This window comes from Dipodomys spectabilis, unplaced genomic scaffold, assembly GCF_019054845.1.
Source record: "Dipodomys spectabilis isolate Male_0828 unplaced genomic scaffold, ASM1905484v1 ptg000112l, whole genome shotgun sequence".
In the NCBI taxonomy this organism is placed as follows: domain Eukaryota; kingdom Metazoa; phylum Chordata; class Mammalia; order Rodentia; family Heteromyidae; genus Dipodomys; species Dipodomys spectabilis.
The window spans coordinates 2,588,677-2,615,393 of record NW_024870789.1 but is presented as its reverse complement, the minus strand read 5'-3'; the positions used below and the strand labels follow the sequence as shown (position 1 = coordinate 2,615,393).

General features: G+C 56.2%; 1 protein-coding gene across 1 annotated transcript in view; it reads left to right on the top strand.

The window, feature by feature from the left end:
- Window positions 1–25,197, top strand: part of Galnt17 (polypeptide N-acetylgalactosaminyltransferase 17) — a 145,154-nt gene extending 119,957 nt beyond the window's left edge. The window contains exons 7-11 of the mRNA XM_042688088.1: window positions 6,551–6,736; window positions 9,305–9,442; window positions 11,353–11,448; window positions 23,422–23,589; window positions 23,898–25,197. Of these exons, the coding sequence (XP_042544022.1) occupies window positions 6,551–6,736; window positions 9,305–9,442; window positions 11,353–11,448; window positions 23,422–23,589; window positions 23,898–24,026 (717 nt within the window). The 3' untranslated portion in view covers window positions 24,027–25,197. The remainder of the gene's footprint in view (window positions 1–6,550; window positions 6,737–9,304; window positions 9,443–11,352; window positions 11,449–23,421; window positions 23,590–23,897) is intronic.
- Window positions 25,198–26,717: the final 1,520 nt, after the last annotated feature.

Here is a 26,717-nt window from a genome sequence, read left to right as displayed (position 1 = left end):
AAGAGGCCCTGGGTTCGATTCCTCAGCACCACATAAGCAGAAAAAGCCGGAGGTGGCACTGTGGCTCAAGTGGTAGAGTGCTAACCTTGAGCTGAAGAGCTGAGGGACAGTGCCCAGGCCCAGAGTTCAGGCCCCACAACCGACCAAAATAATAATAATAATAATAATAGAAGATCTATCTTAAAGATTGGTTGTTTTGTGTCTTATCTCTCCATTTTAATGGTCTTAAGCTTTCCAGTGTAAAACTTTAACTAAATGCTTATGTATGAAATTTTGCAAAGCAATAGTGAGAAGCCCATTTTGTGTAAACACTAAATCACACATTTATGAAAAAGAACTGCATTTCCCGCCGCCGCCACCACCACCACAACAAATAATTAAGGGAGAGTGGTCTAGCTACACATCTTGGGTTCTTGTGTCTGCTCCCTTCATCATTGGGGTGATGACATTGTGGGAGACAGGGCTCCTGGGAAGTTGCAGCCCCTGTGGGTCCATGCTTGACTTAGTACAAAGCACATGGACCCCTGAAGAGTGGTGGGGATTCCCAGGGGAGCTCTCCTGCATCGATATTGTTTTGCAAGCACATTTAAAGTAAATTACTAGAAAAAAACAACAGAACAGAGATAAGGGAAACAAACTGAAGTCCTTAATGTTCATCCTTAGATTCGACAGATCTAAAACGGTTCTGGTGGATTGCCAGGACTGCTCTTGAGGCTCGTCTGGCTCAGTTCCCCTGGAGTGCTTGTGTAGCCCTGCTCTGGGGGTGCTGGAGGGGTACTGGGGGGGAGGGGGCTGGGTGCTGCTCGAGGCCTCAGGAGGGGGCTGCCTTGGGCCTGGGGCATTCCATAGAGCAGTTCTGGACAGGGGAACCAAGTAGGAAGCATGAGCCTTAGGGACAGTGGCTGGTGGAATGTTCTGGTTCTGGGGTTGGTGCAGGGGGCTGAGGATTCGGGAAGGACAGGCAGGAAGGTGACAGGAAAGCGCAGGCAGGAGGAGCAGACTTTCCTGCCTCATTGGACCTCACTTGAGGGGTAAAACAGGGCTGCCTCGCCACAGGCCCTGGGTATTGGAAAGGATGCTGTGCTCTTGGATTTCCAAGGTCTAAGTGAACCCCATTTCTTTACACATTGCCCGGCCTATGATTATTCTGCCACAGCATGAAGTGGATCAAGACAGAGCATGGGATTTTTTTGTTTTGGCTTCAACGTTTTGTTCACTGTAGATTTTTGTTTTGTTTTGCATTATTTTTGATGTTAGCATTGTATTTAGAATCCTTTACCTTGAATCTTGGGTCTTGGGATGCACACTGCCTCCAGAAAATGTCACTGAGAATGTAGCAGGGGATGGAATGGCCCCTCTGGTACCCTCTCCTAGCCCCAGGCTCAGCCTGGCCCCAGATTCTGGACATGTCCCAGTGAGTATGGAACATTCTTGTACTGTGGATGTGGCTCCCATCGTAGGATGGAGTCGGGGGGCGACCATGTGTGCAGAGGGGTGATGCAGTCCTCACTTGACTAGAGCGCTTGAGGAGGACTTCCTCAGGGTCTCACCACACACAGTGGGAGTAGAGTCTTCCTGCTGTCAGTGCGCATGCACGCATGCACAGAGAAAAGTGTCCACCTTCCACTGTGACTCGGGCAGTGGGCAGGCCCAGCTGTGGTCTCAACGAGAACACTTGTGGTCCAGGCACCTCTTGGTGCTGGGATTAGTCAGCCGGGCCTGGGCCTTCCTAGGGCAGAGCCTCTGGTGTAGTAACTTGCCCTTGGTGCCAGGCCAGGCCTCTAAGTCTAGATCCTGCAAATGAGACCCATGAGCATCATCTTTAATTTTTTAAATTTTTGATGGCACTGGGGACTAAATTCAAGGCCTTGCTCTTTCTAGGCAAGGCATTCTCCTACCTGAGCCACACAACAACTAACCTTTCTTTTGTCCTTTAACTTACTATTCAGATAGGGACTCATGCTATTGCCTAGCACAGGGCGTCAGACCACAGTCCTCCAGCCCATGGCCTTCCATGTAGCTGAGAGTACAGGCATGCACCACCACACCCAGCTTGTCTTTTGAGACAGGGTCTGGGTTACTTTTCTTTCCCCAGGCTGGCCTCAAACTGCAATCCTCCCATCTTCATTTCCTGAGTGGCTAGCATTACAGGCATAGACTACCTTGCCCAGCTAATAGCATTCATTGTCCATGGAATCTGCAGAGAACATGTTCAAAGGAGATTTGAACAGCATGTGGTATGGCCTCCAGGGAGATACCCGGGCTCACTGAGCTGTGGCCTTCTGTCCAGTGTACAGCCAGAGACAGTGCAGCCGAGGCCACACCACCTCCCAGATCTGCCCTGAGATGACAGCTCTCCATCATCCTGGTCACTGGGCCTGGCCTGTCCATTGGGCTCTGGCCTCTGCTGCACCTCCAGACACCTGCACATTGATGGAGTAGTTGCACAGGGAGGGCTGTGGGGCTGCTTGGCTTGGGCCGATGGGGCCGAGCTACCTGCCACCTCTGCTGGGGAGATGCATGGTCATGAGCAACCTGGAAACATTTAAACCTGCCCAAACCACAGCACTATGCTGAGAACAACAATCTGTGAACTGTTGGTTGAGCGGGCACAGCACGTGACCCCCAGCTTGTGTGGAGAAGCTGGAGTGCAAATGTGTAGCACGCCCAAGGCCTTGTACCTGTGAGATTTCTGAAGTGCTTGATCTGTGGGATCCCATCAAAGGACAGAGGAAGACATGGCTAGTGACAGGAAGCACACAGCCTTTCCATGTTTAGGTGCTGGACACCTTCCCTGTGAACCAGGTCATCATTTGCCATCTGGAAATTGTGTTGTTTGGAAAATTAGAAGAAATACAAAGAAGAGCAAAATAACTTTCATCTTTGAATGCAGAAAGCCGACGGCAATGAGACGTGTGTGTGGCACTCCCTTTGGAATTTGTGTGTGCGTGTGATCTACTGCGGCCACTGTTCTTGCAATCAAAAATGTCATCATCAATCACTTAGCACCGGCCTTTTGCAGGGGAGAAAATAATGAAACTATCCACAGAGACCTCTCCCTCTCCGGTGAATGAAAATCAAGCACCTTCTCTGCCTGCTTTGCCTCTCATAAAACCTGTTTGTGACGAGAGGTGAAAAAAATTCTTGAAATTGTGTGTGTGTGTGTGTGTGTGTGTGTGTGTGTGTGTGTGTGTGTGTGTGTGTGTGATGGAGCTTGAACTCAGGACCTGGGCACTGTCTCTGAACTTTTTTACTCAAGGATAGCGCCCTACCAATTTGAGCACAGTACCACTTCAAGTTTTCTGGTGGTTCATTGGAAATAAGAGTCTTATGGACTTTGCCTACCTGGGCTGGCTTTAAACCACAATCCTCAGATCTCAGCCTCCTGAGTAGGTGGGATTACAGGATGAGCCACTGGCACCCAGCTAAAAGTCTTGAAATCTGAATTCAATTCATATGAAACCAGGCGCTGGTGGCTCACATCTGTAATCCTAGTCACTCAGGCAGGGCTCAATCACCTGGGATGGGAACTGAAAACACTTGCTTTATTTGTTCTGCTTTCCTCTTGGTGTCGGCATTTGCTCATGCTTGGAACCCAGGCACTGATTCTGTTGGTGAGCTGGGCTGTGCCCCAAGCTCCATGTACCATGGACATTTTCCCATTGCACTCTGATTCCTGTGACCATCCTGAGATATGCAGGTACCCACTGTGGCTGTGGTCTCCAGCTCCCTACGAAGCTCCACATGTGAGCTCCATCCCCAGTGCTCTGGGAGCTGAGGCTGAGGGCTCTGGGACCTCAGAGGGGACCTTGTGACTCAGGCCTCTTCTGTGTTGCTCCCCAGCCCTGAGAGAGACATGGTTCTGCTCCTTCGCATTCTGCTGTGGCACATCCTCACTACCACAGCTCCCCGCCCCCCCCCCCCCCCCTCAGTGAACTCAAATCTGAGCCACAGTAAGCCTTAGTTCTTGGAAAGTTGCTCTCTTGGGAACCGGTTGTAGTCACATAAGGCCAACTGCGTAGTCTTGCTCTTCTCACATCAACGATGACAGGAGACGGGGCACTGCGTGGCTGTATCACGCGTGAGAGGCCAGGGGCCAGGGGGTTTAACATTCTATCACTGCGCCTCAGCGCCACTGGTTTCCTTTGTGATCCTGAATACCCAGATGTATTCAGTTTTCAGAAGAAGGACGTGGATGTGTGGATTGCCACAGCGAGCACCCCCTCCCCACTCCGCCTTGCATAACTAACACATGTCAATAGAAAATCTGCTGTACAACCACTGTTGTAAAGAAGTGGGGCTTTCTGGGAAGCTCTGGCACAAAGACTTCTCTCTGACTTTGGACAGGTAGATGCTGAGGGACTGCTAGGTGAGCTGGCTTCGAGGATGGGTCCAGAGGAAGCTCCCAGAACAGAACTCTGACTGGCACAAGGCTGAGGAATTCTACCATAGAGGGATGGGTCTTCCTGCCCCAGGAGCAGGGGCTGTGGTGGGAAGGACACAGGGTTAGAAGCCCTTAGCTCCTCTTCTGTGACTTGGGAGTCCTGCCTCTCAGGCTGGGGCCCACTCTCCACTCATGTCCATTTCTGAGAGATCTGGAATGTGTGCGTGCTTGGGGACGGCTGACCGCATCGTGTCCTTCAACACTGTCCTGTGCACATGTCACTCTCCATTCTCTAGAACCTTCCATGGGCCAGGCTTCACTGGGTTCCCCTGGAGCAGTGCCTTGCCTGCCACTGTAGAAAAGGTGTGATGTCCTCGGGACACAGAGTTGTTCCCTGCTGTTGGCTCTGGCATTGATGGAGCTCAGCGGATGGGCGCCTCCTTCTCCCTGCTTCTCTGTATGGAGCCAGCCTCAGCTGGGGCAGTGACTGCAGTTCATAGGCAGGAAGTGGCGATCTGCAGTTGTTCACAGGGATCCCAAGCCCAGAAGATTAGCTGGTCACAGAGAGACCAGCCAAGACACAAAAGTATCAGAAAGAACTGCCTTAAAATGTTAAAGATGATCTCTTGCTATGAGCTCACTGCTGGGGCAGGTTTGTCAATGTGAGAGAGAGCCCAGAAAATGGGAGCTGGGTGGGGACCAGGAGCCGCCATTGTAAACCCTGCGTCTGGGGCTCCCAGAGCTCTGGGAGAGAAACAGCAATGAATGGTGGCTGCAAGCAGCTCTAAGGCCGGGGGCCCTGGAAGGCTTCATCATTCAAGCCACAGTCTTCCTGGGTGAGTGCTAAAGGTGCAGCACATTGCAGTTTGAAATGGGGGAGGGCAGGGGAGAGGCGCATAGAGGCCTTTCAGTGGTTGATTGGCTGGTTGGTTGGTAGGTTTATTTGAGTTTCCAGGGCTGGGGTTTGAACACAGGGCCTTACGCTGGCAGGCAGGCACTGTACTGCTGAGCCATGCCTTCAGCCCTTTTTTGACTTGGTTATCTTATGTATATGTGTGTATGGTACCAGAGCTTGAACTCAGGACCCCATGCTCTCACACTTGGCTTTTTGACCAAAGGCTGGCACTCCACCACTTGAGCCACACTTAAACTTGTGACCTTTTGGTGGTCACAAGTTTGGAAATAAGAGTCTCAAGAACTTTCCTGCCTGGGCTGGCTTTGAACCATGATCCTCAGGTCTCAGCCTCCTGAGTAGCTGTGATGACAGGTGTGAGGTGAGGCTGGGTCCGCTTGATCCCCAGCTGTATGCCAACTGGCAGTGGAGCCCCACACCGCCCTGGGTCCAGAGTTGAGAAGCATGTTTGGAGCTGCAGCGGGAAATCCTACTTCTCAGAAGCTGTGAGACACAAAGCCAATCGAGATGCATTTCTGTGGGAGTTTGTGAGGACAGCTGCGGGGCCTCCCAGTTCAGAGGAAAAGGAGGCATTATGCACCTGAAGACACAGCCCACAGCCTGTGGGGAGAGGGAAGAGGGGGGAGGGAGGCAGGAGAAGGAGGTGGGCCCCCCCGCTAGATGGCCCCTCCCAGAAGAGGCCACAGGACCCTAGGAGGAACCATCCTTCCAGCCAGGAGCCCTGCTCTCAAACCTGCTTGAACCTATAGACAAAAGGCTGAGTTCTGCTGCGCCTCCCACAGCCCAGGCCATTCTGTGTCATTCATCCCTGCGGTTGGCCAAGATGGGCCTAAACCGTCAGCCACAAGGAAGGCCTCCTTACCAAGACCAGGCCACTAAACACGGTGGTTCATGCAGTTCCAGCCACGTGAGAGGAACAGGCCAGGGGAGCACAGTACCAAGTCAGCCTGGGCAAAAACATGAGATCCAATCAGAGATAGAGACAGAGATGGAGATTGACAGGGGAGAGATGCATGGTCAGGCTAGGGAGGGAGCCGTGGGATTGGGGGGCCTGGAGCGGAAGCCCCTCCCCCCAGCCACCTGGGCAGCTGTGGCGCTGCGGTAACAAGCAGCCCAGCACTCTCGGTGGTGGTGCATGGCAGACAGGGTTTCTCACTGCGCTGCCTTGGGTCAGCCATGGTTGTGGGGGAGGCTTGTCTCGGGGAGTGCTGGACTCTGGGGTCCCCTGGGATGACGGGCTCGCTGTACCCCAGGTGTGGCTGTGTGGGGGCAGCATGGAGGTGCTCCCCTGCTCGCGTGTGGCACACATCGAGCGGAAGAAGAAGCCGTACAACAGCAACATCGGCTTCTACACCAAGAGGAACGCGCTGCGAGTGGCTGAGGTGTGGATGGACGACTACAAGTCCCACGTGTACATCGCGTGGAACCTGCCACTGGAGGTAAGACCCCGCCCACTGCAGCCAGACACAGCCTGCCCCCTCTCCCACCCCACCCTCGCCCCGCCCCCACCCTGCCCCCCCCTCACCCCACCCCAACCCATCCTCACTCCATCCCCCTCTCCCACCCCACCCCACCCACCCTCACCCCATCCCTATGAGCTCTTCCCATAAGTTAGTGCTTCCCTCTCAGAAAGATATTTGTGTGGACAGTTCTGAATCCTCCCAGAAGGTTCCCAGAGGTCAAGGTAGCCCCCTGCTTTACACTGGCACAGGTGCAGGGCACCTACAGAGATCCGTGGGGTCTTGGTGATCCAGGTCCTTTGCCATTCGTTCACAGCCCCACTCCTAGACAGACATCCAGCCCAGATTTGGTCACCTGCCTCTCACCCGCTCTCACATGGGCCCCTGGAAGCCCAACCGCCCTCCCACACACCCACACATGTCCCCCACATCTTCCTTCCCTCCAAAAGCTGAGTCCTGAGCTCGGAGAGGCCCATCCCTAGAGGCCCGCCACAGAGAACCCATGCAACAGGACAGCACCTGGATGCCTGCTAGGAGCCCCAGGCTACTGCGGCATGGCTTGTTGGGAGAGTGCCTGCCCAGCACAGCTGTGACCCTGAGATCCAGCCCCAGTGTACCCACAGAAGGAATCTCAGCTCTCTCTTCCATGCTGTTCTTGTGTCTTTGTCAAACACATCTCTTATCTATGTGCATTTCCTCAGCTTTGAGACTCCCTTATCAATGTGCATTTCCTCAGCTTTCAGACTCTTATCTATGTGCATTTCCTCAGCTTTGGGGGTGGTGGTGGTAAGCAACAAGTCCTTAGCCTCACAAGGGCTCCAGGCAGGGCCAGGCACAGGACACAGGGCCCTCCTCCTCCTCCATGGCATGGGGCAGGGAAGGGGGGGCTGCACCTGCAGCCTCTGGGGGTTTCCCATCCATCCAGAGCAGTCACTTATCCAAGCCAGTATCCTGGGATGGTTCCTGGGCCAGTTCCCAGCAGGAGACGGCAGCCTCTTGTATTTGGGTGCCCCAGCCCAGCGCAGTGGAAACACTTTCAAATGTGAAGTTTACGTGAGAAGACAGCTTGGGTCACTGTTAAGACTTGTGAAATAGGTTCTGAAGAACTGAGATCTGGTGATGCATGCCTGTAATCCCAGCGTTCGGGAGTTCAAGTCTAGCTGGGTTATTCAGCACTTTTGAGGCTTCTGGGGCTGCATAGGGAAACCCTATCTCATGAAAATAGAAAGAAGGAACATGAACTGAAAATGACTTCCGGATAGTCCGTCCTGAGCTGTACTTGGACACTTTGTTACCACATAATGAAAGGTAGCAGTTTGCTGACCCCGAAGTTCCTTCTTTCCATTATCTCATTTGATTCTGTTCCAGCAACATAATGTGAGAATTGGTGTTTCGTTTAATTTTATTCATGATGCTTACACCTGTTTGACCTTTTTTTTTTTTTACTATGCATGCACAGCACATCTTTATAAAATTTAATTTATACCTGGGACCCAGTAAGTCATAACAATTAGTCATAAAATAGAACAGTTCTAACAGTAAACTATAGTGAAACTTACTTAAAATTTACATATTCTTTCTAGGATAAATTTAATATGGTACCACAGTTTGAACTTGGAGTCCTTGAGCTCTCGCTTGGCTTTCTTCCATCTGGGAGATAATTCTGCCATTTGAGCCATACCTTCAGCCTAGATTTTTACTGGTTGGTTGAAGATCATTTTTAGTTGAAGATGTTTTGGGCTGTATTCAAACTGTGATCCTCCAGATCTCAGCCTCCTGATAGCTAGGAGTAGAAGCATGAGGTCCTTTCATACTTGGAGCCGCGTTTGGTTGTGAAGAACCAAAACTGCCACAAAGAAGCCACAGGCAGTGAGGGCCTTGCATTTGTTGCTGGTCCCCTGGGCTCTACCACACATTTTAGGGGTGACCATGTCCACTCATCGTGCTAATTATAGTTGAGCGAAGAGTGAAGTACTGCTTCTCAAGGCCTATCTTATGGCCCAGACAGTGAGTTATGTCTAGGTGCTGTTTCCCATCCCAGCTTCATTTCTGCAAAAGCAGAGTGAATTATTCATTAGAGCGCCATTACAAGCTCTGCGATGGGAAATTATTTTCCTTTCTGCATATAATGAACTCCACAACGAGTTGGCAAAGGGGGAAATTGCATATGGATGGGAAAGGAAGACGGGAGGTTATAGCATTGATTTTTCTTGTCTTAATCAAATAATTCCTCTAATAATTGGCTTCGATGGCTGCCAAGGAGAGTGGGAGACAGCTGGGGATGTGGGTAACGCCAGCAGGTCTCAAAACTCCTGTGCAAGCCAAGGGCACCTGGGAAGGGGTCGCGGCCTCCTGTGCCCCCAGTCCCCCTGGGCCCCCCAGCCATCCTGTGTCCCCAGCTCCCCCCCGCACCCCATGCTCCCTGGACCCCCCCATGCCCCACAGTCCTTCCATGCTCCTACCCCCTCCCTGTGTTCCCTGTGCCCAGCCAGCCCCATCGTCCGTCCATCTGTCTGTCCTGATGCCCCTCCACCTCTCTGTATCTAGAACCCAGGGATCGACATAGGTGACGTTTCAGAGAGAAGAGCTTTGCGGAAAAGCTTGAAGTGTAAGAGTTTCCAGTGGTACCTGGACCACGTCTACCCCGAGATGAGAAGATACAACAACACCGTGGCCTACGGGGAGGTAACATGGGCCTAGCCCCTAGGGGTGTGGAGTCTGCCTCCTGCCCTCCCTCCCTGCTTTCCTTCTCTTCCTTCCTCCCTGCCTTCCTCCCTCCCCCCTTCTTCCCTCCTTCCCTTCCTTTCCTTCCACTGTCACTCCTTTCTTCTTTCTTCCTCTCTCCCTTCTCTCTCTTCTCTTTTCCTTGCCTCCATCCCTGCCTCCCTTCCCTTCCTCCTTCCCTCCCTGCCTCCCTTCCCTTCCTCCTTCCCTCCCTGCCTTCCTTCCCTTCCTCCTTCCCTCCCTGCCTTCCTTCCCTTCCTTTTTCTCCTTCCCTGCCTTCCTTCCTTGGCTTCCCTCCCTCCCTGCCTCCTTCCCTCCCTGCCTTCATTCTCTTCCTCCCTTCCTTCCCTCCCTCCCTCCCTCTCTTCCCTTTCTCCCTTCCTTCCCTTCTCCTTCCTTTCCTTCCACCTTCCCACCTTTCCTCTCTTTCTTCATCTCCCCCTCCCTCTCTCTTTTCTCTTTTCCTTGCCTCCCTCCCTCTCTCCTCTGGAGAGCTGGCTAGGGGTGAGCAGCAACCGAGATAAATGCCCAGATGGAAGCTGGGTGACAGGTGCAGCTGCTGTCTGTGGCGGAGGGTGTGGGTGAGCTGCCCGTGGAGTTTTGCCATGAGGACCCTCTGGGGCGGGGCGGGGGGCAGGAAGCAGAGTGTGCAGAGGGGGAGGAGCACAGAGAACCCCAGACCCCGGGCACAGCCCAGCGCCTGGATGGACCAGAGCCCTGCACCTGCGGCACACCTGTGAGGGTCTACCAGTCCTCACTCCCCACAGGCCCTAACTCCTAACTCCCCTCTCCGTTCTTCAAAACCAGATGTAGTGTTTGTTTTAAAAATTATCAAAGTAAGACCAAATATAAAGGAATCACAAACACCACAGGCAGAGAGGACTCTTCCTGAAACAATTGGGCAGATAGCCTCACTCTCTAGGAAGCAAACCCATTCCAATGCTTCTCAGCCACATATCAGGTAGACAGCCAGGGAGAAGAGGAGAGGGGAGGGCTCTGAGCTCTGAGGGGAGGGCTTAGCAAGGCCCTGCCCGGGGAGAGAGCGGCAGAGCTGGGCTGCAGTCGGTCAGCAGCCCTGCCCCTGCCTGCGCTGGCCGGGAAACAATGCAGTAGCAATCCAGGGCCTCCAGGCTGCAAATCCTCACGGACGAGCGGACCAGCCACTAATGTGCAATGAGTTCTGCACACTGACGGCCACTGACGGCAATTTGAAAAAATCGATTGAAATCACAAAATGAAACACTTCCCAGAGAAAAATAGAGCAAATGCAAGGAGGGCGTGAGACGCAATAGGAACGTACAAATGGCTTACGTCTCAAGGAGCGTTTAATTTCCTTCATCCTAAGAGGGCATGAGCTACTTCTTTCACCCCAAGAAGAAGCGGTCCTTGTTGGGAGGGATAAAGTCATAAAGCCTGGCATGGGGCCAGCGCCGGTGCTGTCCCTGTCCTGTCCCTGCCAGGCCTGGTGATGTGAAAGGTCCCACACCTCCTGGGGAGACTGCAGATTGAAACACGCTTTTTAGAAAGCAATTCCCAGCAATGTGTGTGGGTGTTTTGAGCCAGGAATTTGAACAAGGGATGGAGAATTGATAGCAAATTTGTTCATCTAGGTGCTATTTGTTTTCTTGGAGCAAAAATATTGAATTTAACTTGAAGCTTAGTTAACCACATCGCTGTGCTAGTTTCGACCATCTTGCAGGCCCTGCAAACACTGAGAGCAGTGGTTCAATAACCCGCAGGAAAGACTGCTTCTAGAGGAAGAGGCCGGGGCGTGGCGGGGGCGGGGGCGGTGCCACGAGGCTCTGCGTGGGCCACGGCAGGCGGCCACGGTACACAGGCTCTAACGGGCAACCCTGTGGCCTCCTTTGTAGCTGCGAAACAACAAGGCAAAAGATGTCTGCCTGGACCAGGGTCCCTTGGAGAATCACACGGCCATCCTGTACCCATGCCACGGATGGGGGCCACAGGTAGGGCTCCCCTCATCCCAGGAGGAGCTGTGTCCTCAGGGCCTTGGGGGGTCTTTTGGGAACTGTTGGGGCCCTTCCTCCACTTCCCTCCTTGTTCCCTGGCCTGTGGTCTTAAGAAGGTGGGGCCTGGCAAACAGTGGCTCACACCTGAGAGACAGAGATCTGGAGGATGGTGGTTCAAGGCCAACCCAGGCACAAGAAGGAGACCTTATCTAAAAAAGAAAAGAAAAAGGTAGGCAGAAAGGACTCGGGTGGGTTTAATGGTTTAGGGCCTACCTAAAAGGGACGGACGCCTTTGGTAGTTTCTGTAAAGAAGCCCAGGGGAGGTTTTAAGTGTGAGGTTGCACTTGTGGGAGAGTGCAAAGGCCCTGTGGAGCGTTCTACATATACACACAAGATGCTCGGGGTGCGCTCACCACAGCCACAGCATGGAGGAAGCATAGGTGGTGTCCAGTGCACCCACCCTGGCGCCTCACTGGGTGGCTCTCCCGACCCAGGTGGCCAGCGCTGCTACCAGCAAAGATCCAGGAGAGGACAAGGCTGAGGTTCGCAGGAGCTTGAGAAGGATACGTGGAGGAGCCAGCAGGAGAAGCTAGAGCCCCATGAGTGAATTCTGCATGGTTGTTCTATGGAAGCCAGCTGTGTGTGTGTGTGTGTGTGTGTGTGTGTGTGTGTGTGTGTGTGTGTGTGTGTGTGTGTGTGTGTGTGTGTGTGTGTGTGTGTGTGTTCATAAACTCCCTAAGATGATTAAGACTGGGTTAAAAAACAATTAAGTCAGAGGAGCTCTGAACATCTCATCCAAGTCAGGCTCAGAGAATCTGCCTCTAGTTACTAATCAGCAAAAAGCAGGGATAAGAATATGGTTCAAGTGGTAGAGCACCAGCTGTGAGCAAAGCACACAGAGGGGCAGAGTGGAGAAGTGCCTTTTGCTGGTTTCTCTGAGGGGGGGAGGGGTTAGAGCCATTCCGGAAGTTAGCAGCCAGACACCAGAACCTGAAGGAGCTGGGGCCATTTGTGTCTCCCCAGGACCCGCCCCCCCATCACTACCCTTCCAGGCAACCGGGCCCCAGGGACCCCATCCTGCATGGGACCTGCAGGTGTCAGCACCATGCTGGGGAATTCCTCCTGTCTGGAAATAACTAGAATTCATCTTTCCCAGCCCCACCCACACCCAAGGTTCCTGCCTCATCATTGATTATGGAACAACACCAAATGGGACAGTGCCCCCCATGATCCCTCCCATGGGCTGGCTTCCTTCCATGAGCTGGTTTCTGTCCTGATCCCTGTCTAGCTCATCAAGCTCCCCTAAGCCCAGAGACCTGCTCGCCTATGCCCTGCGTGCCCCCCAAACCTGTGCCTTTCTCCCCCTGCCTGTGCCCTGTGCCCACACCAGTGCCCTGCTTCCCACCTGTGCCCTGCTCCCCCACACACCTGTGCCCTGCTCCCCACACCTGTGCCCTGCTCCCCCACACACCTGTGCCCTGCTCCCCACACCTGTGCCCTGCTCCCCCCACACACCTGTGCCCTGCTCCCCCCACACACCAGTGCCCTGCTCCCCACACCTGTGCCCTGCTCCCCACACCTGTGCCCTGCTCCCCACACACACCTGTGCCCTGCTCCCCACACACCTGTGCCCTGCTCCCCACACACCTGTGCCCTGCTCCCCACACACACCTGTGCCCTGCTCCCCCCACACACCTGTGCCCTGCTCCCCACACCTGTGCCCTGCTCCCCACACACACCTGTGCCCTGCTCCCCACACACACCTGTGCCCTGCTCCCCACACACCTGTGCCCTGCTCCCCACACACACCTGTGCCCTGCTCCCCACACCTGTGCCCTGCTCCCCACACACACCTGTGCCCTGCTCCCCACACACACCTGTGCCCTGCTTCCCACCTGTGCCCTGCTCCCCCACACACCTGTGCCCTGCTCCCCACACCTGTGCCCTGCTCCCCACACACACCTGTGCCCTGCTCCCCACACACACCTGTGCCCTGCTCCCCACACACACCTGTGCCCTGCTCCCCACACACACCTGTGCCCTGCTCCCCACACACACCAGTGCCCTGCTTCCCACCTGTGCCCTGCTCCCCCACACACCTGTGCCCTGCTCCCCACACACCTGTGCCCTGCTCCCCACACCTGTGCCCTGCTCCCCACACCTGTGCCCTGCTCCCCACACCTGTGCCCTGCTCCCCACACACACCTGTGCCCTGCTCCCCACACCTGTGCCCTGCTCCCCACACACACCTGTGCCCTGCTCCCCACACCTGTGCCCTGCTCCCCACACACCTGTGCCCTGCTCCCCCCACACACCTGTGCCCTGCTCCCCACACCTGTGCCCTGCTCCCCACACCTGTGCCCTGCTCCCCACACACACCTGTGCCCTGCTCCCCACACCTGTGCCCTGCTCCCCACACACACCTGTGCCCTGCTCCCCACACACACCTGTGCCCTGCTCCCCCATACCTGTGCCCTGCTCCCCACACCTGTGCCCTGCTCCCCACACACACCTGTGCCCTGCTCCCCACACACACCTGTGCCCTGCTCCCCACACACCTGTGCCCTGCTCCCCACACCTGTGCCCTGCTCCCCACACACACCTGTGCCCTGCTCCCCACACACCTGTGCCCTGCTCCCCACACACACCTGTGCCCTGCTCCCCACACACACCTGTGCCCTGCTCCCCACACACCTGTGCCCTGCTCCCCACACCTGTGCCCTGCTCCCCACACACACCTGTGCCCTGCTCCCCCCACACACCTGTGCCCTGCTCCCCACACCTGTGCCCTGCTCCCCACACCTGTGCCCTGCTCCCCACACACACCTGTGCCCTGCTCCCCACACCTGTGCCCTGCTCCCTACACACACCTGTGCCCTGCTCCCCACACACACCTGTGCCCTGCTCCCCACACACACCTGTGCCCTGCTCCCCACACACACCTGTGCCCTGCTCCCCACACACACCTGTGCCCTGCTCCCCACACCTGTGCCCTGCTCCCCACACCTGTGCCCTGCTCCCCACACACACCTGTGCCCTGCTCCCCACACCTGTGCCCTGCTCCCCACACACACCTGTGCCCTGCTCCCCACACACACCTGTGCCCTGCTCCCCACACACACCTGTGCCCTGCTCCCCACACACACCTGTGCCCTGCTCCCCACACCTGTGCCCTGCTCCCCACACCTGTGCCCTGCTCCCCACACACACCTGTGCCCTGCTCCCCACACACACCTGTGCCCTGCTCCCCACACACACCTGTGCCCTGCTCCCCACACACACCTGTGCCCTGCTCCCCACACCTGTGCCCTGCTCCCCACACCTGTGCCCTGCTCCCCACACACACCTGTGCCCTGCTCCCCACACACACCTGTGCCCTGCTCCCCCACACACACTTGTGCCCTGGCACCTTCCTAACAGCTTTGGAGTCACTGTTGTTGGCAAAGACTGAATCATGGCTCCTGTAAGCAGACAAGGGTCCACGGTGGTCATCATCGTTAGCTTAATTAATGGACTGTGTTGTAATTGATTATCAGGGAGCAATTAAGCAGGCATTTAAGAGGGCGGTTCCCAGGCTGGAAACCTGTGTTTATCAACAAGATAGACATAGTCATCCACCAATCACAGAGCCTGCTTGCTCCAAGGGCCTTTTAGCACACTTCTAACTTGTCTGACTTGAGTTGACAAGCAGCCTCTTCCTCGATGCCTGGTGCCGGTGGCTCATTCCTGCCATCCAGAAACTCACAAGGCTGCAATAGAAGGATTGTGTTTCAAACCAGCCCAGGCAGGCAAGTCCATGAGACTCTCATTTCCTATTAAACACCAAAATCAGAAGTGGAGTTGTGGCTCAAGTGGTAGGTGTACCAGCCTTGAGCAAAAGGAGCACAGGAATAGCGGCCAGGCCCCGAGTTCAAGCCCCAGTACACAGGACACAGCAGCACCTCTCGGTGTCAGCTTGGACCCAGTGGCATGAGGGGACGAGTGCCTCCGGCCTGGCCACCGTGCCAGGCTCTCCCCGCCCTGGGATCACCCAGGGCAGCCCACTGGAGAGCCACAGGGCAGCCCTGGGAGGCTGCCAGGCCTTCCTGCAGCCCAGCTGCTCCCCAACACAGCCCCCGAGCCCCCCACCTCAGGGGCAAAGGTTGGGGAAACCCGCGGTGGACACTGCCCCCAGGCCCAAGGGATTTTGGAAGTGTCTTTCTCCATCCATAAAGCCCACAGGCTTGGGCTCCTGGGCCACTGTCCATGGTGCTGATGGGTGGCATGGGGCAGTGTGGCCATATTCAGCGAGGCCTTTCACCTCCAGAGACTAGGCCCAGCAGCCCTAGATGTCTAGCGGGAGCTCCTCCTGAATTCTACTGGGTTGGGGGTGGGGGGTGGGGAGCCGTTCAGGCACAGTGCGTGCTGGGGGGGCTTGGACAGCACTGAGGGGGAGGTCACGTGAGGGGGCCTTGGGCAGCACAGGGGGGCACAGTGTGTGAAGGGGTTCTGGGACGGTGCTGGGGGTGGGGGCAGCACGGGGGGGGGCTGGGGCAGCACGGGGGGACTGCACGAAGGGTTCTGGAACAGCATGAGGGGCGGGGACAGTGCAAGGGGGAACAGCGTGGAGGGGGGCTGGGGCAGCTCGAAGGAGGACATTGTGGAGGGGTTCTGGGACGGGGGGGGGGCAGCGGGGGGTAGGGCAGCACGGAGGAGGCTGTGGCAGTGGGGGGGGGACCAGGGCAGCACTTTGCTCACACCCTTCCCCTCTTGCTCTCTCGTCCCTTCCCCGTCCCCTTGTGTTTTATAAACATGGGGTTCAGGTATGTCACTAGACTTGCCTTGCCTTGTGGGTTCCAGGGATGCCCTGGGTCCATGTGTTACTATGCCTGGCTTTAGTCATTTTACAAGTCTTGACAAACACCTGTGATCAAGCAATCTCACATCAGTCGAGCTACACACTGGTTCTGTCACCCCAAAGTCCCGCTGCGCTCCCTTCATCGCTCAGCCCGCTCTCTCCTCACCCAGAGCCTCTGTGGCCCAGGCCAGCCTCGAACTAACAACCCTCCCACCTCAGCCTCTTGCACACTGGTGTTCAGGGGAGCTCCACTCCTATGTCCTTTATACTTTATGTTCATCAGCTCTAGGCCTCCGTCAGTGGGAGTGCACCCCACCCATGCCGGTGTGAATAGAAGCTCAGTGGCCTGTGGGTGGGACTTCCTCCTTCCCTCCCGACCAAACCGCCACTCTAGTCACCCTGAGTACTCATGGCAGGCCAGCCCTGAGGGGAGGCCGCTGGTGCTGATTGAGGGGGGTCAGGCCCTGTCCAAAGGCCACCCAGCGGGGTGAGAGGGGGGTGGCGGGCCGCTCCCCGCGGTCCAGATGCTCCATCACCGCGTCTCACCCTGCCCCTCCTCCTTTTCCCGGAGGCTCCGGTCCCTCTGTCAGTTCATCCATCACCCGGATGACAGATGAGAATTCTTTTTATCCCATAATTAAATTTAATCTGATGTAGGGCTCGTTCTGTGATGGCTTCATCTTCCCAGCGATGCGTCATCTGAGCACCTTGTCACCATGATGCATTGTGCCAATAAGACACGGCAGCCCGGATGGAATGACAGGCCAGGGTGAGCCGCGGGCACGGAAGAGGCAGAGCCAGGCACGTGCCGTTGGCGTGCGGCAGCCTCCTGGCTTCCAATGTCGCCCTGTGCATGCCGGGTTCCAGGAGGAGGACCGAGCCACCAAGAGCACAGCCGAGGACCGAGCACAGTGGCCCACACCTGTAACCCTCGCCGTGAGGGAGGCCGAGATCAGGAGGATCATAGTTCAAGGCCAGGAAATACACGAAGAAGGCCTCATCGCAACCAGTGAAAAGTTAGATGCAAACCAAGTGCTGGTGGCTCATCCCTGTAATCCCAGTGGCTCGAGAGGCCAACAGCTTAGGATCACAGTTCAAAGCCAGCCTGGGACAGAAATGCCCATGAAAAAGCCGGAAGTAGAGGTGGCTCACGTGGTAGAGCACCAACCAGCCTCAAGTGAAAAAGTTAAGCAAGAGTGTGAGGCCCTAGGGCTGTGCCCCAATACAGGTTTAAAAAAAAAAAAAGTCAAGAGTGCAGTGCCTCACACTGCCATCCAGGCCATCCAGGAAGTGTGGATAGGAGGAACGAGGTTCTGGCCAGCCTGGGCACAAGCGTGAGACCCTCTTGAGTCAAAAAATAACTGCAGCAAGAAGCACGGAGGATGTGGTGCACACGTGTGCATCCCCGGCTGGCGCAAGAGGCACCAAAGGCAAACAAAAGAGCACCCTGAGTGCAGCGCCTAGGGAAGATGGCTGTGGCCCTGGAGACAGGCCCCGGCGGGGAGGGAGCCTGCCCAGCTCCCCCCACCACAGGGCTTAGAGGCCTGGGTCGTGTGGAGATGGCAGGCCTGAGAAAACCTCCTCTTGCCCCTGGAGGACCCCAGCATGAGGGCGGACTGGAAGCGCTGCTCTGCAGGCTGAGATCCCGACACAGACCCCTCCCCTTTCCCCTTCCCTCACCACGTGGTTCTGCCCTGTGTGCATTCTGCCTCACTGCAGGTAGTGGGATGTTAAGAGCTTTCTTTCCTTGCTTTTCTGACTCATCTCCTCTCAAAATATCCCAAATGTGTCTGACTTTACAACCTGCCTCCTCCTCCTCCTCCTCCCCCCTCGTGGGAGGGGCTCCCGCCACTGCCTTCCCTGGTGCATGGGTGTCACTTCCTGGAGTCCCACTTTCCTCTGGTCACACCTGGCCCTGGGGGGGGGTCCCCCACATGGAAAGCAACACATGCTTTCCTAATTAATGCACTCTCAGTACCAGGCTTGTTCCGCCCTGCCAGAGCCCTGCAGAAAGCTTTCCATCTCCTCAGAGGTTTGGTCACTTTCCTGGTGCAGAGACCACGTTGCCCATATAGTAAGTAGGCAAGTAAGGAAAGGTTTAAAAGTCAAAGCTAATTCTCTTGTGTGCGCAGGCACACACACGTACACACACACACACACACACACACACACATCAGTATTACTAGGGTTTGAACTCATGCCTCAGGTTTGTGGGGCTGGTGCTCTTCCACTTGAGTCACAACTTCAGTGTTTTTGCTGTGGTCATTTTTCAGATAGGGCCTCACATTTTTGTCCTGGCTGGCCTTGAACAGCGATCCTCCTGCCTCCCTTAGTTGCTGAGCTGACCAGTGACCACTGCACCAGCCAGCTGCGTTACTCCACCCACCTGTGGAGGATGGAGTAAGTTTCACATGCCCTAGGGCTTCGGAGGGGCACAGACACGCCCACTCGCCATGATCACGCTCCCATCCACACAGGTGCCTGCGCCCTGTCCTTTCCTCCTCCACTGCTGGGCTGCCTCCTTGTGCTCAGGATAGGAGGGATTTGATGATGTGAACATGCGCACGGGCGTGAGGTCTGCCGCCATTGTGGTGGGCGTCACGCGGGCAGTAAACAGGAGGACCGCTGTCCCCGGGCAGGAGGTGCGCAGGCTGCACTTGGCTCTGGTCTGTGTGGAGTCTCGCACTGCAGGCTGTCTTTATTGACAGCTGGGTGGGCCTCCGTTCCACCCTCCTTCCACAGTTATTGGTTCTGGCCTTGGTTGACTGGCTCTTGCCTGCATAGTTCAGATTTCCCGACAGGCTGTTTTAGGTTTGGGCTAATGGTTCTGTGTGTCTCAGATCTGCTCAGATGGGAAATTCCTTTCTCCCTCAAATGAGGATAAATTGTTCTTGGAACGCAGAGGGTTTATTCTGAGTGCATCAGGGTTATAAGGCAGCTATGTCCGTCTCTCCCTTGGGCCTCGTGGCAAACCCAGAACAAGACATTCTGAAGGCGTTTAAGAGGATTTGCTTCTTGTGGCTTGCTTCCCTTGTGCTGCTGCTGCTGCTGCTGCTGCTGCTGCTGCTGCTGCTGCTGCTGCTGCTGCTGGCCTAAAAACAACAGCCCAGAACCTGTAGAGAGAAAGACACCACTGCACGGTTGTGTAAGTGGAGCCGGGAGGGATCTGAGGATGGGCAGGCTGGGGCCTGGGCACCCTGGGCCATCCAGGCCACACTGCTGGGCATTTCTAAGAAGCCTCAAGTCATCTCTCCAACCAAGTCAGTGAGGCCAAGGATAGGCGGGCATGGGGGTCACACCTGCGATCCCAGCCACAAGGAAAACAGTGTGGGGTGGGATATGGGGGGGGGGGCATGGTCCATGTTAGCCCAGGGCAGAAGCACAATATACTAACTGAACAATAAGCTGCAGCAAAGGGCTGGGTCATGACTTGAGTGGCCAGGCATCTATCAATGGAGAGTAAGGCCTTGAAAGTAAGCCTCAGTACCAACAGAGAGAGAGAGGCAAAGGGAGGGAGGGAGGGAATGGGAGGAAGGTGACGGAGGGAAGGCAGGCAGGCAGGCCCTTTCAGCCCCAGGAAAGGAGTGCTGGTGAGTTCTGGGTCACAGTTCCCCAAGACTTTTTCACAAGAAGTCTGGTGTCCTCCGTGACCAAAGGGGGCATTTAAAGGAGGCACCATGTCTGTATGGAAATGTCCAGCAGAACCCAAGCGTGAGGGGCAGAGCAGGGGATGAGGAAGGGGCTGGCCCTGGCCTGTCCTTCACCCTGGCCTCTGAACCTACCCGCTCGCCCAGCTCCCCGTACCACGCGGCTGCTTCGAGCGCCATCTGGCGTTGAAACAGAAATCAGACTGACAGAGCCAGGCTGGGGTGCTGGGATGTCTCTGGGCTGCCCTGATCCAGGACTCCAGTGGCTCTGGTCCCTGCCCTCCCCTCAAAAGGACTGCTGGGAGGCAGCGAGGAGGGAAACAGACCACAAAATGCATCACCGTGCCAGGGAGATCCGGGAGACAAGGTAGTAGCTGCCACATCTACGGCTTGAGATTTTTTTCAAGATATATTTATATTTGTGATTTCCCTAAAAAAAAAAAAATGCAAGCAGAGAGCTGGGTTTTATGGCTTGCACCAGTCATCCTAGCTGCTTGGGAGATGGAAATGTGCAGAACCATGATTCAAAAACAGCCAGGACAAAAAAAAATTGCAAGAGCTCATCTCAACCAATGAAAAGCTGAGCGTGGTGGAGCATGCCTGCCATCCTAGCTATTCGAGAAGTCCAGGTGATCAAAGTCCACGTGTAGATCTGGGGCCCTCTGCTAAAGATGACCAAGAAGAGGGTCGGAGCCTGGAGGAACTGAGGAGAGGGAAAGGAAGACAGACTTGAGGAGCTAGGGGAGAAAGGCAGATGGGAGGCCGTGAGCCAGGGACAAAGGGCAAGAGCCCTTGGCCTGAGCGGATGGCCACAGAGCACTGTTGACAAGTAAATGCCCCAGTCAAAGAGGAGTGGAGCTAGGAGCCAAGCGAGCACACACCCCCATGGTAACCCACAGACCCCACCAGAGCCCCACCACAGCCTCTGCAGTAGTAGAAAAGTTGGCTCTAAGCCTGCTGGGAAAACACAGGAGAGCTGCTACAGCCAATGCTGAGAGAGGCATGGGATGGGAAGACTCAAACCTCACCTCCAAGCTGTGATCGAACATCAAGATTGGGGCAGCCAGGAGGGCTCGGTAGGATCCGTGGGGTCACACAGAGAACCTCAAATCTGACCACAAAGCTGAGATTGAACATCAAGACCAGGCAGGATCAGTGGGGTCACCCAAAGCCAGCAGCACCGCACGACTAATCCTGACAAGGGGACTGGGAACTTCAATGGAGAACCTTCTTCTGACAGATGGCTCAGGGACCACTGCACACACGAACAAGGATGAATCTGCACCCGGCCATCCCTTGAGCCCCGGGGATGAACACAGCACAGATCAAAGGCCTAAATGGAGAAGCCTCAGAAAACGCAAGGAGAGGGATGTCTTCGTGGCCCTGCATTTGGCAGTGGTTCCCAAAACAACATCAAAAGTACAAGCAGCCAGGGGAAAAAAAAAACAGATGAATTGAACTTGATCAAAATGAAAACCTTTTGTACGTCAAAGAATGCTGTTGAAAAAGTTTTAAAAAAACACAGAATGGAAGAAAATATTTGCAAATCTGATAAGAAGTTCTAGCTTCCAGAATATACAAATAATTCATACAACTTAACACTAGAAAGGCAGCCCCATTTTTTTAAAAAATTGGCAAATGTTCCAGATAGACATTTTCCCAAAGAAGGTGCAAAATGATTGGTAGGCACATGTCCTGATCTTAATCCCTAACCTCTAACCCCAGCCCCAAATCCTAACTTCTAACCCTAAACCCTACCCCAACATGCTCACCCTTAGCTACTAGAGAAACCGCCATCAGGGCCCTCATGTCCCCTACCTATTCCCCTTGCAGAGCTGGAATGAGGACACAGACAATGCCTGCTTGTCTGGGCTGGGGACATGCCGGTACCCCGGCTTCCTGATGCCAGGCATGCGGCGTGGCCCAGCTGTGCTAGAATGCCACTTGGCAGTTCCCCAACTTGCCAAGGGTGTTGCCTCGGGACCCCAGGAGTCCGCACAGCGGGATGGAAGACGTGCATGCACACAGTACACAGAGCAGCGTGGCCCACACGGCCGGATGGTGGAGGCCCCATACCCATCCACCTGCCGGTGCAGGGAGAAACAAAGCAGCCAAGACAAAAGCAAGGGAATGGCTGTGCCACGAGAAGGACCAGAGCTCAGGACCCACGGAGTTGATGACTCGGGGTCCGAAGAGTTAAAATGGACACCATGGAAGAGTGGAAATCACAGGCGGGCCTTGGAACATTCTAGAAGGTGGCTGATGAGTAGCGTTGCATGGGAGAGAGGGCAGCGGAAGGGGTGAATCTGACCCGTGTAGGGTGTGAGCACGTAGAGGTGGGTTGGAAGGGAAACTACTCCCAGTGTACGTAATCGTATTATAAGTGCAATATGGCATCTCTCGAGGACGTGTAAGAAGGTCCTGTCTCTTCTGGACAGGGAGCGGCTGCAGATTGGAGCCCAGCACTCTCGTCCCTTCCCCCAAGAGACTCGAATCCAGAGAAGACCCTATTTCACTGGGAGAGGAGCCCCTCCTCTCGTGCCCTGCGTGGAGCCGCCTCCCTGTGTTTCCCCAGCCGCAGGGCCCCTGCTTTCTGGGAGCCTGGGGTGGGGTGGGGTGGGGAGGCTCTCCTGCTACTGGGGTCCCAGGACACTAGTGGAGAGACCGGGACTCCACTGGGCAACTCAGTGCGTGCGACTCAGCTTCCTATAAGCGAGGGACAGAGAGAATAATCCTGAAAGCATGCGTGTGGAAATCGCGCTATTGATTGCCCTAAGTAATGCTTAGAAAAGGGGTACAAGACACGCCTTCACGTGCATCCTCAGAACTAGCCGTGTGCTGCGGGTGGCCAGAGCCCCCACAGGGCTGGTGAGTGCACACACGTGTGTCCCAGAGCCCCCCTTTGGAAGCAAGGGGCTCACTGCTGCCCTCACCTTGGCCTGACAACCTGCCAGAATTTAGTTTTTGGTTTTGCTGTGTGTGTGTGTGTGTGTGTGTGTGTGTGTGTGTGTGTACTGAGGTTTGAACTCAGGGCCTCCCATTTTCACTTGGCTGCCATGCTCGTGTCTGGTGCTCTACCATTTGAACCATGCCCCCAGTCCAGCATTTTACTGGGTAATCAGGGTTAGTGTCTTGAGATCTTCAGATCCTAGCCCTCTGAATAGCTGGGGTTACAGGGGTGAGCCAAGAATTCAGGTGCCAGTTCTTTTCGCCAGCTCCTGCCCTCCTGGCAGGCTGAACAGAAGGCTGGAGTTCTGAAATGTGCTCAAAACACTCAGAAAGGGGCTGGGGCTGGAGTGGGCAGGGCTGGGGTGGGCAGGGCCAGGGTGGGAAGGGGTGGGGGAGCCAGGAGGGGGGTCTGATCGAGGCTCTGTGAGCTTGGGGTCCTGTGTACCAGTCCTGTGGAGACAGGCTGTGGCTGGAGCGCAAATGGAGGGGTGAGGCAGGGAGGGGCTGGTGCACACGTCCCTCCTGCCCTCCTCGTAGCTGGCCCGCTACACCAAGGAGGGCCTCCTGCACCTGGGCGCCCTGGGGACCACCACACTCCTGCCGGACACCCGCTGCCTGGTGGACAGCGCCAAGAGCCGGCTGCCCCAGCTCCTGGACTGCGACAAGGTCAAGAGCAGCCTGCACAAGCGCTGGGCCTTCATCCAGGTGGGCACCGGGGTGGGATGGGGGCAGATGGGGTGGAGGGGGTTTACAGGGCAGGGGGAAGGTCTCGATCCCCTCCAGGAAAGTTCTTTGCCTTGACTGCACCCCATCCCTGCTCTCCCCTGGCTGGGCCACTGGGACTGGCCAGTTCATTGGTTCTCTGACTTAGTCTTCCCAGGAGACTCCCATGATCCTTTGCACGGCCTGGCACCTGATGAGGGAAGGATGGGGGGGGATGGTTCTCAAGGCCAGGTGCCTTGGTGGTCAAGGCTCCTCCCATCTGTCCATTCGTCCGTCTGTCTGTCTTCCAGAATGGAGCCATCATGAACAAAGGCACAGGGCGCTGCCTGGAGGTGGAAAACCGGGGCCTGTCCGGCCTGGACCTCATCCTGCGGCCCTGCACAGGGCAGCGGTGGACGATTAAGAACTACATCAAGTAGCCGGAGGGGCTGGGCCTGACCAGCCCAACTCGGGACATGGTGGCAGCCACAGGAGCCCAGGCCCCGGGCTGCATGGGGTCCCCAGCTGAAGACTTGAGCCCCATGGGTCTCCCAGGAGCCCTGAGGCTGGTGAACCTTGGAAAGCACCCCCAACCCTTCTCGGGGACCCCTGGAGCTGTGTCCCCCAGCTCCAGGCCTCAGGGGGGCCACTGTTCCCCTCTGCGTCATCCCCGCCCTGGTGCCAGGGTCTGGGCCAGGCAGGGCCCCCCACTTCCTCATCGTCTGCAGCAGCCGCAGCTTCCGAACCTCACCCGGCCTCAGAGAAATGGGGGGCTCCATCCTCCTCTTCAGAAGAGGAGCAAAGCCCCTGCTCCATTGGTTTGAGGTGGCTTCTGCGTGTTCATACTCCACAGCCCGGGAGGCCCCGGGCCCACAGTGCTGGACTTCCTGGGCCTCCCTAAGGGGCCTTGAAGGGTGACACCAGACACTGGGCACCTGGCTTCTCCATGTGTGCCCCTCAGGGGCTGGAATCAGGCTGGAAACACCTCCATGGGCTCCCCGCAGTGGAGCCTGCTCTGCCGGCCATGGCCAGGCAGGGGCAGTGTGGCCTGGCTCATGATGCCTCAGAGGAGAGTGAGGAGCTGAAGAATGGCCGGTGAGGACCCAGGACCTGGATGATGCTCCAGGCCTCATCGCCCTGGCTCTGCCGGCCACACGGGCCGTCTCCTCTGCAGAATAATTGCATCGTTTCTTTCCAATTGCCCTCTGGCGAGGGTGCACCTGTAAATCAGAGTTAATATATGAGCGTGTGTGCATGCATGGGAGAGGGTGTAAGTGTGCGTGCGTGCGTGCATGCATGTGCGTGTGTGTGTGTGTGTGTGTGTGTGTGTGTGTGTGTGTGTGTGGTGGGGAGAGCATCACAGCTCTGTGGCCTGGGGCTCGCTGCTTTGCTCACCTGTGTGGGGGGCAGGCTCCTGTCGCTGGCCACAGTCTTGCCTGGGGTGGGCCCCGCCTCTGCCAGTCAGTCCCCACTGCTGCCCCTGGCCACCCCCTGCCCAGGAGGACCCCTGTAGTCACCTGCCCATGCGAGGGGCCAGGACCTCACCTGGCATTCTCTTGGTGGTGGTTCCATTACCCCATTCCCCATCTTGAAATAAATATGTTAGCACTTCCCAGGCGGCCTTGTTCTCTTCACCCTCCGAGCCCGTGCTGGAGAGGGGAGCCCCTGACACGGCCGTCGGTCTGAAGCAGAGCCCCAAGCCCAATGCTGTACAGAGCTGGTCCCCAGGCAGCAGCCTCAGGCTGCTGGTCGGCCAGGTTAGAAAGGCATGCTGCTGGCCTTCCTTCCTGAGGTTGGATCCGCACCTTGGTCATCACCTTCTCCCCCAGCACCCTTTCCAGGCTCAATGGCGGTGTTGGGGGGAAACTAAGTCCTGGGAATCAAAGAGAAATGGATGCAGCCAGACGGGGGGGGGGGGTGCGCAGAGGAAAGGGGACCCAAAAACCTCCGACTGGATTCTGTGGGAGAAATGGAAAGTTCCAGAGGTGCTGCCATCTGCTGGGGGGAGGAGTGCCCCCCAAATGTTGGCACTTGACACCACCTAAGTTTGAGAGTAGCAGCCAGCCCCACCTCCCCAGCACCCCAGCCGTGGGCGCAGGGCAGGGATGGGGTTCTCAGCCCTCTCTCAGCCACGTCTCCCCCACTCATGTGGTCCGGGTTAGTTTGCTTCCCTTCTGCCGTCTTCCCTCTGATTTGTTCGGTGGGGGAGACCTGCACAAGCTCCCTGCCGAGCAAGAAGACGTCTGCCAGGCCATGTCCTCCAGCCGGGTATTTCTCAAAGCTTTCCCTTATGGCTCCATTTCTCCAGTGGCCAGAGCACAGGGAACTGAACACCCCAGCTCAGCAGGATGGGGCTACATGCCATCCCTGCCCTGCCCTGCCCTGCCCCCCACTCCTCTGTAGCCCAAGTATGGGAAGTTTACTTCACATTCATGCATTCATTCCACTTGTAATTGCATGCCCACTGTGTGTTGGCATGTGGCTTAGGGTGGCTCAGCTCTGTAAGATGCAGAGTGGGCTCACTGGATGAGGAGAGGGGTCATCCAATGAGGAGAGGGGGGGTCATCTGATGGGGAGAGAGGTCATGTGACAGACAGCAGTCATTGCAGGGTCAGGTGCAGCTGGCCATGGGGACAGTGATGTCTGTGGACTTTCCAGACAGCAGGGAGGTGAGGCCACGGTTGAGGCTTGCCAAACCCACTTGACGGTGCTTTATTTTGCTCGTTGGCTCACAAAGAGAGAAAACAAAATGGGAAGACGCTTTGATACCACAAAGTCAGAATCAAAACGTGCATTTTGAGGAAATTCCATGGGTTATTGCAAGATCAGAGGAGAAGCCCTGAGCTCCCCGCCAGCCAGGCCTGGCTGCCTCCTGCTGGACGCCGCCTAAGGGTCCATCTGCCACCTCAGCGTCAGGCTGCAGCCCATAGCCTGACACCGCAGCAGGAAGACATTGTGGTGGGGTGGGGCCGGGGTGGGGGGGTCAGTAAGTGAGGTTGCTGCTTCCGCGGGGAGGGACCGGCCCTCTGCCCCTCTTGCCTCCTGCCCCTTGCTTCCTCACTCAGGACTGCCAGGACCGCCTCAGCCTGCCCTAGCGAGCGCACTACCTTCTGTGCATGGTGGAGGGCCAT